Raw genomic sequence first — 12,237 nt, 5'->3', positions numbered from 1 at the left:
GGCAACTTGCCGAACTGGTTTAAGGGGATTAACCGTGTAGATCCATTGATCCTGTTTTAAATCAGTTATTGCTCGATGCTCAGGGTTTCCACGTGGTTAATCGAGTTTTCTATCGATTATCGATTAACGCTAATCTTTTTAGAGATCTATGGAGTTATGATCTCACGGAGTAACTAAGTATTCCGTAATAAAATCTTTGTGTAATCGAAAACGTGCTCTAATAACGGAAATCTATTGCACTTTCTGCTATTTGTCTTTCAAATTATTATTAAACTGTGGTAAATATTTGTATGAGAAACTTAAATATACACGAACATATAGAATTATTAATTTAAAGGAAATATTTGGAAAATTTGAAAGCAATTTCTAACTAAATATTAAAGAATTCTAACAAGAATCATTGAATGACGCTATTCCTTTTCTTCTTCCCGCTATAAATTCTAGTATCGCGCAAGCAAAAATTCTTTCAGTAGAAAAAGCCAGAACTAAAGAATGTCCCCTATTTTTGTCCAGCCCTCGAGCTGTCTGAGCGATAAGGAAGAGGACGAAATCTATGGCTTTGGATACGGAGTATTCAGCAGGCAGATGCTTCAACAACGACAACAGAAACTTGCTCTTGCCGCACAAAACACCACTGCAGTAACGCCAGGTGGACATCAACAGCCTTATCAAAGGTAAGCTACGATTATTTTACATTTGAGAGATACCATTCTTATCTATAATATATTCTGAAAGGAAAACGGATAGAAAGACTTTTGTCTTAGCGATATGTTAAAGCGAAATTAAACATCGAATGTAAGTTTGTAGCAAATTCTAGTAAATAGTAAAGTATATTATTGCTATATTTTTGAATAGAAAATTTCAATTTCCGTCTTAGCGACTGCATAAGAAGATAGTAAATATTAATTCTAATTACTAATTCGTCACCAATTTGTAGACTTTTGATACAATTCACATACTGATACAGCTTCGAATCGACCAAAATGTCCGAATACTTGTGAAAGATAACGTATATGGATTTTCGATGAAATTTGGAAATTGTATGTTTGTGAGATCTGTTTACAAGCTACGGTTAGATTGAATTAGCCGAATACTCATCCAAGCAACTAATCACGAACAATGCTTAACTGGTATGGCCTCTTTATTATACATAATTGCCCATTGTTAAGTGGCTTACCTGATCCGAAATACCATCTGTGCGCACCTTTACGCCAGCTGCTTGATATTTAATTGCTAATTAACCAACAGACTGCTGCGCACACTCTCCACTTTCTGTAGTTCAGAATCGTGAATAGAGAAAGAGACAAAGGAGGTCGTTATTAAATTCCATTATCTTGCCGCTGGCATTATCTGTTTTCGTGCACGCGCGAATAACCACGGTCCTGAGCCTGTGAACCTGTATTATTCTCTTCTTGCAGCCACGATAAGCGTGTTTTTGTGACTCTCTCAGCTACACTTACCTCAGGCAGTTCTCTGACTTTGCTAAACCACGATAAGCTCGGACGATTTGCTCTCCTGAAGATTCCAGACTTTATTTACTTCATAAATACATTGACATTCACTACCGAATCAATTACTGTGCATACCGAATTAATTCCCGCATTTTCATAATCCTTTGATATAATTGCCTCGTTTCTTTCATTGTAGAAAAATATATAAGGGAAAGTATTTAGATCTATTATATAAATTACGATGTGACGATTTATTGCATTTTAATCTAAAAGTAATTACTACAGAAAGATATCAAAAAGGAATTTAGGCGATTTATCGCATTTTAATTTAGAATTAGTTAGCAAAATAAATTTAGATTTATAAACAACCCACTGTGATTTATTGCAGTTTCATTTGTAATTAATTCTTATATTAATGTTACATATTAAAGTTATATTGTAAAATTTTTTTATGGAAAGGGATTGTAATTTTTTATCTTGAAAATTATCTTCTTTAATAAACATGTGGTACTAAATAGCTTTGTTCATAATGATTTTTATCTACCAGCTTCAACAAATTGATACATTGATTAGATATTTCACAAAAATTTTTATTAAAGTGTCTATAGTATAGTTTTATCTACGTATCTACTTACATTGTGAACTGTAACGAAAAATAAAGTTGCTGTGAAAATAAATTCCTATATTTCAAAGATAAAAAAATTTACATAATATTACATGAAGGTTATACACAAGTCTTGTTTGAAAACAAGAATGTTATTGTTTATACAGTGTCTGTGGAATCTGTAGATTTTAATTTAAAATTAATTAATGTCTGATGTAGTCTCGAGAATTTTCCATAACTTTGCCTGAGCGTATTTTTAATTTAAGGAGTTAATGAAATATAAACCTGCACGAGATGCTATTTCGTAGAATAATTATATAAGTGGGCATCGGAGTTCATCCAATTCCTGCGTGCAATTAATTATTCGTTGGTAACGATCGATTGACGAGCATTTTACTGAATTAATTATATAATTCTGTACCTTAGTTCCAGGAGTGTTATGTGATGTGCTATTATTATATATACGATAATGAAGTATAGATCGATCATTTTATTGCTCACAAGATGCGTTAGATATTTTAAAATTTTATTTTAACGTTTCCAAATATAAAAAAGCTGCAATAAATTGCTTTTTCTACTATGACCCAGTTTGTATAAAGAAATATCTTTCATATTTCTTCTATCCTATTCATTAATCGATTATAAAACATTACACAATTTCATAGGAATTATATTTTAAGCTTAATATATTGAAATGTAGCAATTCTTGAACTTTAAAAGAATTCTTGAATATTAAATATTTATAATTGCTTATAGAGCAGGTTTTGTATACCATTCAGGAAAATAATGAACAATATGAAGTTTCAAACATAATGTAATTTGTCATAAGATATTATTCGCAGTCTGTATAATTCTTTGTCAAATCAAATGATTGGACTTTGTTCAATAGCATAAACAAACGGAGCATAAAATACTCCAACCACTGAACATCACATACATAATGATCCATGCCGTGTTATACAGCACTCGTATAACTATAAATTCACCTAAAACGCATAAACTTTCATCTAAATCTGAATATAAATTAATTGTCAAGTACCAACTAATCCCTGAATACTAATTCCTGAATCCTTTTAACTATAACAATATAAATTATAAGTTACAGTATTTTTATTATTTATTTCTTAAGTAGATGAAGTATTGTACAATGTCTTGTACGTTATTATTAGATTCAGTGTAACACAAACGATAATCATAGAATTCATTAGCGTCGAGATACACGTGTCCGATTGACGGATGGATTCTGTTTACTAATTTATAGTTGTAGATACGAGCGTGGGATCTTCGTTTGTCACATGGTTAATGATGCATTCCGCGATTGCACACCAGCTAGTTTATCATGTTTAAAAGATTAAGTTTCGTTAAAGCCTTTTTCGCAGTTAGATTTATAACCGTTACTAAATCACAATGTTTCCATGTTCCATTTCTAAAACCGTCTACGATAAAAATTAGGCGAAAGCGTATTGTTTTTAACTTTCTGCTTTGTAATATCCGATCTTCGATTTAGATTAATGACGATAATATCGAAAATCAGAAATAATATCTTTTTACTAATAATCAAATCTCCGCGTGAAATCAAACGATCTTTATATAAAATGTTTCGTCGTGTCTCAATAGCTAAAGGTAGATCTAACACGTTTAAAGTTTTGAAAGTAAGAATTCTAAAGTTTTAAAGGTCTTTAAAATACAAAAAATTTAAAAAAAAAATTCGAAATATTCCGGAAAAATGTAATATCTAAAAGTCTGGACCACAGAGTCCCAATAAATTCTTCTCTTTTTCTAACTGTCTCGACGTTATGTAATTTGTTCTCTCGCTTTGGATGTGTTCTTGTAAAAGTTTTATTAAGTGGAGAAATTCACTCCAGAAAAGTTATGAATTTTCGGACGGTGTCTCTTAGGGCATTATCTACGCCCTCTGGGACCATCTATCCATTAAAGTTCAGGTATGCATTGTGTTCAAATGCTGATAGTTATGAAGTTCTCTACTGGAGATCGTCCATTATCGTCGCCATGTGTGTCCAGTTCTTGCTTGCAACTATAACATTACTATTCATAATTGCTGTTCAAATGGGAGATATACAGGCCTGTTCTTATTGCTACTAATTGCAAGAACTGTCCTTTGATTTTCTTTTTCCTATTTTTTATACGAGGCTTTCAAAAACCAAATTGATCAAATCTACTAGTGCTGAATTTTTGTATTCCATTACACAGATGATATTTACATAGATACAAGATTTATATTCAGTTTTTAAAGAACAAATTGTTTACTTCTAGAATTTCATTTATCTCAAGAGAATGTCATAAATAATAATAAATTAAATAATTTAACAAGGTAAATTTAAGAATATATTGTTTGTAATATTACTATTTTTTAAATACCTTTCATTATAATTTATGTTAGATCGATTATTATGGTTTTTGACCAGCTCATACATAGAAGGATTCCAATTTAACGAATTTTGTACTTTCAAGAAATTTATACATGTGTGTAGCAGAATTTGGTTTCAATGTTAAATTTAATTTAAATTCTTCAGATTCAATATCACTTATTACAAATGAAAACCACAAACGAAAAACCTGTTCTCTTGTAAAAAGCGGAAAATGTGACACCGTGTTTTTCTCCTATATTTCAAATGTGTATGATATTTCAATATTTTGTATTTCTCACTATATTATGCATTGCAGCACGGAATTAATACTGACTTCGATGACTATTAAAAACGTCATACAAAAAAGTTGATAAACCGTTATGATTTAATGTCGATAATTAAGCATTGAAGCCTAAGTGATATAAGAAAATCATTATTTTATAACGATGGTGAATATATATAATAATATAGTAATGATCCTGATCTTATTAAAGGTTACAATTATCTACGAATATCATTCTTTCATTAGTCAGGTTGTCGTGTCTGAAACTATGATATCGTCAGGAATTCCATGGACGATCGTCTGCTTTCGACGAAGTAATGATGGAAGCTACGATTTATGCGTAAATTCATCCGTTATTACAAATGTATCGCGCGTGATTATACTCGAATCACGTTAATGCAGCATATTGAATACGTGCCGTTTCTACGTCTCTATCCAAATGTCCTCTGCACTGTTAACCATATACGTGGCTTTTCTCTGGAAAAATTAAAAGTACCTCCATTAAAAAATGTTATTCAACGAATTATGCTATAACGAATAAAATATTAATTACTAAACGAAAATCTATTTGTCCTTCCGTTTTTAATTAATATTCGTATATACGTACTTTGTATATATATTATTGTATGAGGAAATTATATAGGAAAAAGAAAATTTCAATGTAAATCTCTAATTAAATTTCAGTTCAAAATAAATTTTAGAAAATGAGTCTAATCACAGATATGAAATTAACGTGCGACTTTTGGAATGAAAATTTCCTTTCTCGAAATCTATATGTGGTATAAATATAATATGTATTTACAAAATATTACTATGTTGGAGTAATTTCGATCATATCGTTGAGAATTAACGATCTTTTACAAATTCGTGTTTTTATTTGTGCGTCCAAAAGAATAGAACTTAGAAGTAAAAATTTCTTTTGCCTATTACTTATTACACTAAACCGTAGATGTTTCTGCATGTATAAAATAATTTGGGAGTTCAAAAATACAGAAAATGCGCACGATACGTAAAAATATATAATATATGCAAAGTATGAAACTCATTACAATACTTCATGGATGAATCATTATTAGATTCCGTCAGTCTAGTTCCATTCATCGAAATATAAATTTATATAAACATCTACAGTCCAATTACTTTTTGAATATTTTACATATTTCTGCATATTACGTGTATTCTGTAAATCGCTGTACTTTCAAATTCCCCAGAAACACCCAAAAATCCGTAGTACAGTGGTCAGATACCAGCAATAAACTAGATGGTGTAATGAACATTGTATGCTCGCGCATAAGCGATTCAGGAACAGTTCGGACAAGGGGTCACTCGAGGTAATCGTCACATCTTGCTCAACTCAAAAGGGAAGAGAACGGTAGAGTTAGTAGAGCTAGCGAGTGAGCGAGAAAGGAGACGCGAGAGGAAGAGAGAATCATAGAGTGGTTCGAAGAGGGGTTGAACAGGAATCGCAACATGGTTTGTTTGTTGAGATGTTAGCTTTTCGTCAAAGGGCGCTATTAGTATGCGGTTAGTATTACAGAACGTTGTATCGGGACACATAGATGCCACGTTGCCATCTATTACCAATTCTCTGGCATGCGGACTGTCGATCTAGCCGATGCTCTCCATCTTCTCCCTTTCCTTTAGCCATACGCATACGTTCGTGTCCTCTACGAGACTTGGCTTGTGTTCCTAACGATAGATCTCTTTGTAGAACGATCGATAGAATCGGGGACCAGTTTCGTCGATCAGACCAATAAGACGATTAGTCTTGCTGAACACGATCCTTGGTGCTAGCCGGAAATCATTGTGCGCGCATTCCAGCATGATCTACCGTTCGAGATCACCGAGACCCCTTTACTCTGCTGAGTACTTGGAATACTTGGACAAATACCGTGGCTTAAGAGGACAAGATGGCCTGTACCTTGGCTACAGCCGCCATTGCCATTTGTTGTTTCTCGCGCCGTGTCATTTGCTCAGTCAGCGCGGAATATTGTATGACGTGTGGTTACGCGTCGAGGTACATACGGTTGTTTTATTGAATAATCGAAGTGGTTTCATAGAACCGAAATTAGCGTAGGGTTTTGGAAAATTTCTTTTAATATTTTATTCGTAGATGTTTTTTCATGCACTTGTGAAAGAACTTAAATTTGGAGACTGCGAGCAAAAGATATGATAAGCAATGTTGAAATTCGTTAATCGATTTCATATTAGTGCAACTATTCCTTTGTCCAGTTTTGGAGCTAAATATGTGTTTTTTGTACTCTTTAAAATTTTGAATATATTGTAATATTGTATATATAAATATATTGAATATATTGTAATGTATTGTAGTATTAGAACATTGAAAATATTAAGATACAATGCTTGTCCTAATAATTACATTTTCAACTTTTAAAAAAGTTCGTATCAACTTACTAGATATTTTTGAAAACCTTGCATCTTTTGAGTTAACAGGTTGTTTATTCTCAATTACGTCATATTACAATCCTCCTGTTCGATCATAAAGTAACATTTAAACCAGAAAATTAGCAAAAATGTACTCATCATATTTCTCTTTTGTGGTCTGCAAATATTTACCTTTTCATCATATTACTGTAATTCTAACTGGTCATGTATAGTGGTATTCATCTCCATATTAAAAGTCGATAGTGTTCTAGTGTTAATATATATATAATGAATCTCTGATTATGTACAGACAATTTAAGCTAAGAGAAATTGACCGGAAAAAATTGGTATGCTATACCAAAATTAGAAATGGCCAAAGTTTCTTTCTATGTTTGTAATTTTCGATGGCTTCTTCGCTTTTAAAATGAAAATTGCGGAACTTTGGTTGGTAACCAATAAATTAGGACGCAAATAGTATCGCAGCTTTAATTGTTAGCATATTTTAACTGTAATTTTCCTCTGTTCCAGTTGTCTGAGCCCAAGGTCTGCGCTGTTCTACGAGTTCCCGCCTAACGGTAAGTCGCTTGGCCGCATGGACTTCGTAGGTTCATTTGTCACTGTTTAAGATTTAAAAGAGACTTGGAGAAAACTCCAGTTCAGTAATTCTACGAGTGCCTTTCATTTGCCAAGTAAAAGTAGGACGTATTCATTGTTTCAACCGGCAAAGACAAGCAACTGGAGTACCATATTATTAACAGACTAGCCCTATTCGTGTTGCATAAATTTCAAACGAATCTTAGTTCAGGATGTTGTTAGACTGAGATATCTCAAGGAACAGGAAATTTGAGAATGTATATGTGAAAGAATAACATTTTGCTTCCTTGATGTTTATAGAAATTCTTGTCGAAACTCCAATGATAATAACAAACTTTTAGGAAGTTAGTCTATCTTTTTTGATAACGTGTAGGTGCTCTAAGATATTTCGTCGATTTATGTTTCAGAAACTTGTTAAGTAGTTGGTTAAGCATAATATGTTCATAAGTAACTGGTTTGCAGCTATATTCTGAGGGCCATATTTATTTTTAATTAAAGTAAAATGAAACTACATTAATTGTATATATCTATTAAAAACAACCAGACAACGAATTGTAGAAATATCAGGTTGTAATATATATTCGTCTCGTTTTCTCCGATTAATATAATAGAATAATTCAAATAGGACGAATGTATATTACAACCTAATATTTATGAAGTAAGAAACTTTTTAAAGTGTTTATAGCAAGAAAAGGTAGGAAATGTTCTAATATTTTTGTGAATTTAAATATGGTACATGCATTAGCATTTACGTTTGAGGTAGCAATCGATTCGATGATAATACAAAAACATTTCTGTTACAATTCATCGTTTTGATTCGATTTTCAAACGACGCATTTTAAAATTCGTTGGGCTTTATATTTCACAACCGAAGCAACAAAAAATGCATATATGTTTTTATGAATCGTTTCCCTTGTTTCGATTGCTTCTGCGTGATTTCGAAATATGTTTCTCAAAATTTGGGATCGTTGTTTGATGAATACGACTCACAGATTTAAATATCAGGATTAAAGCGATATATTTCTAATTTTCTTATTTTATTACCTGCATCCTTGTTTTTAATTCTTCCCTTATATTTAAAGATATATCTACTTTATTATTATTTTATTATTAATAATCTCATACAAAGAAATATTACATTCATTTTGGTTGGTGTATAAAACATTTCAAATTGGCACACCATTCTAATACTCGTATATTCATATAAACAATGACTTTCGAAATAATTTGAAATGCGAACAGTCATTGTAACGATTTATATGTATGTATTATTCTCTTAAATGTGTTGTTTCTTACATCTATCAATCTGTTTAACGTACATCATATCCCAAACCTTTTATGAGTACTCAATACGCAACATTGTACAAACACTGAAAATCAAACAGAGAAGGAAGTTGAAGAACAAAAATATAACCAATACTTTGTCAAATACGCAAGAAGTTTCTCCAGAATACGTACATAAAAACAATTTACATATATTACACATTAAAAAGATAAACAATTTTCGTTAAACTTGTAGGTATATTGTTCAAAATCGGTTATATCAAACTATTAAATACCTTCGTTCGAAATAAAAAGAACAAATTCATAATCAGTTTTAGATCCATATATATTCAAATGCTTCGTATAGAACAGAATAACAGAGATGCACGCTGCAACCTTTATTTAAAAAAACTAACATTTATCTTATTCAGAATTTCTAGAATGAAAAGTATTCACCCAGAAATATGTTCACCATTTAAAGTAAATTATAATTGAATATAGGCATTTAAATAGAATCGCAATTATTTCACGAAGTTGTCCGTTCTGGTTGACCTTTCAATTTAGTTTTGCGATATTCTTGAATGGAACAACATAATCCGTATCGTATTATCAAATGCGGTGGCATTGTAAAGCAAACAGTTATGGATATCAGTAGGTACAATAAGTGGTCGCGAGGCAGAATTTTCATCCACGAGAGAGAAAGAGAGAGGGGGGACAGAGAGAGGGGAAATATTTGGTCTGAATACAGTCCCGGAGTTATTTAATGCGTTGACTAAGGTTCTACACGGTGCATGCATTCACCGAAGCGGTATAGAGGCTTATTCCAAGAAGGAACGTTGCTCGTTCGTGCACGTCACTCCCAATGAAATATATCTAAATGGTGCAACAATGGGCTAGCGCGCTCATGATGGTACTCGGCCATCTTCTTTCCGTGCTACCATTCCAGGGAGACTGCATCGTTATGCGAAGTTCGCCACGCGCCTTTGAAATTCTCCGCTTGGCGGAGATCGGTCCATTTTATGCGTGCAGCTGCCTCCGCATATGCCTACCCTTGCGTGTCTTTACTCTATACAACAATGATGTCCTGTATCTTATCTGTTTCCGGATTATGCGAATAGCAGTAGCCACGGACCTACGTGTTTATAACGGTGCGCACGAATTGCGTCTAACAGACAAAGCACTACGATATAATTTTACCGTGAACCACAAAAATGTTCGTGTACGTTCTTCTTTTTCGAAATATCTTTAGACGCTGATGCGATGCACTGTAAGTCACAGTGTCGTATTCGATACGAGTGTGCTAATTATAAAAATTAATTTTAGTTCTTTCCTTACGTCCGTAATTTTTCTGCATTTCATCAGGTACTTTCTCATTTCACAATCGAAGCATAAAATAGAAATATCAAAATAGGCTCATAGGCGACAGTTAGAACTAAATCAGAAGTAAATTTTTGATAAACGTTAAATTCACTACTTAAAATTCGAAGTAATTCATGAAAACTTTAAAGTGTGACGCTTTCTGGCCACTATGGAAATATCGGACCCCTGACCTTTCTTACCACGATTTCAAAGTGGATCGATCGGTGAAATTCGAAGAAAAAAGAGCGGAAGAAACGTCTTATCATCATCCTAGGTGTATAAAAACACTTCAATCCACAGTCGATTTCCACGGCTGCAGCGGTGCAGCAGGAACGCTCTGGAACGTAGTAATATCGAAGGTAGACATCGAGCACGAGAAATAAAATCAAGAAGAAAGGCCGAAATGGCCGCGTCGTATCATTGGAATTTTTCAAGATATCGAAAAACACTTTAGATCCCATATTGGAGAGGCAGTTGGCGCGCAAGCCAAGGAGGTTAGCATTGATATTTCATTTCTATTGACTTTACTTTCTATCCTCGCTCCTTCGGCCTCACCATTTCCATTGCTATGAATATATAATTAAGAGGAACGTCCTCTCGTACTATTCGTGAACGTACAGTGGCTCATAAAGGTATTTCAACACTTGTCACAGAAAACGTTTATCTATATATATATAAAACACACACACACATATATGTATTGTACGTGTTATATAAAAGATTTAAAAATTTCATTGGATCAATAATAAGGCACGACTATTATGATTATATTGGAAAGTATTGGGTTAAATGTTGGACTCAATATCTGCCGGGTTTATCGGAATCCGTGAATAGATATGCGTCGAAATAATTTGAAATTTTTCATGAGATGTACATCGAATAATTGATTAATATAGCGGTATCTATTTATGTTGTTTAATGATATTCAATCCAAATATTTTAATTTCATTAGCAGTTGATGCATATTAAGGTGACTTTCCATCAAAATATACATACAGTAGAAATATTTTGAATATTTGCATAATATGCATTAACAATAAATATCCAGATACATAAATGCTCTTGCGAAGTTTTCGCTTATTCCTTTAGAAATATTTCAGTGTACTGTCGTGAAATAAATAATAAGTAATTCCAAAGTCTCTGGAGAAACGTGTGATCTAGCAGTTCTGTTTTACTCTCACGTAGACAGTTCGACAAAGACAAATCAGATGAGATCAAGGACGTACTCTAAATGGTATGCGTTTAACAGTAATTTCATGTAAGAGGCGTCGATGTCGGATTGTTACAGGCCTTAGCTGCTGTCACGGAATACAGCCAGCTACCGAATTCAGGCACAGACCAAAACTTGCGAAGCTTGCCGGAGTATGCAAACACGTTCGTTCAGCTTGCTTGCTTGTTGAGCGAAATGCTTCAACTGCGACAAAGCAAGTGTTTGTTTTAACTGGAATCCAAGAGATGGTTAATTGCAACAACTCCGTGCAGGGAAAGACTGAGAACAATCGATTGGATTGATTTTTCATAGAATTTGCAATATTTTATAGGAGCTACACTGCACGAAATAATCGAAGGGTCGTTACTTTGAACGGTTTGAGGTGTATAAGTGTCCGTGATAATAGTAGCTGCTGGCTGTAGATGTCGCTGCCGGGGTACTGCTGTATTTTCTTCCTATTTAAGAATCGTGGAAGAAAAATCGGACTTCGATCCTGGGTTCCGAACGTTCGTAACCTAAGGCGCTGACCACTGCGCTGCCGTCGCCCGTTGTTAGTTAGTGTCGAGTGGCGGTATTTGTGCTGTCGAGTGCCGCCACAGGTTTCATTGTACTAATCAGGTTTCGATATGTTTGCGTTTGATTACATTTACTTACGTTGCAATTATTCATAATATATTACAAATTTATTCGTATATAGCAACTTCGTTCGTAAGAAAGAT

At 33.3% G+C, this 12,237-nt stretch overlaps 1 protein-coding gene across 2 annotated transcripts in view; it reads left to right on the top strand.

The window, feature by feature from the left end:
• The window catches only part of LOC122570581 (SAM and SH3 domain-containing protein 1-like), a 373,196-nt gene that overhangs the window by 290,485 nt on the left and 70,474 nt on the right, over window positions 1–12,237 (top strand). For both annotated transcript variants that reach the window (XM_043733079.1, XM_043733078.1), the window contains exons 3-4: window positions 514–674; window positions 7,621–7,667. In XM_043733079.1, coding sequence (XP_043589014.1) covers window positions 514–674; window positions 7,621–7,667 — 208 coding nt within the window. The remainder of the gene's footprint in view (window positions 1–513; window positions 675–7,620; window positions 7,668–12,237) is intronic.

This window comes from Bombus pyrosoma, linkage group LG9 (assembly GCF_014825855.1).
Source record: "Bombus pyrosoma isolate SC7728 linkage group LG9, ASM1482585v1, whole genome shotgun sequence".
In the NCBI taxonomy this organism is placed as follows: domain Eukaryota; kingdom Metazoa; phylum Arthropoda; class Insecta; order Hymenoptera; family Apidae; genus Bombus; species Bombus pyrosoma.
Note: the sequence above shows the minus strand (reverse complement) of the source record. Positions and strands in the feature narration are given on the sequence as shown.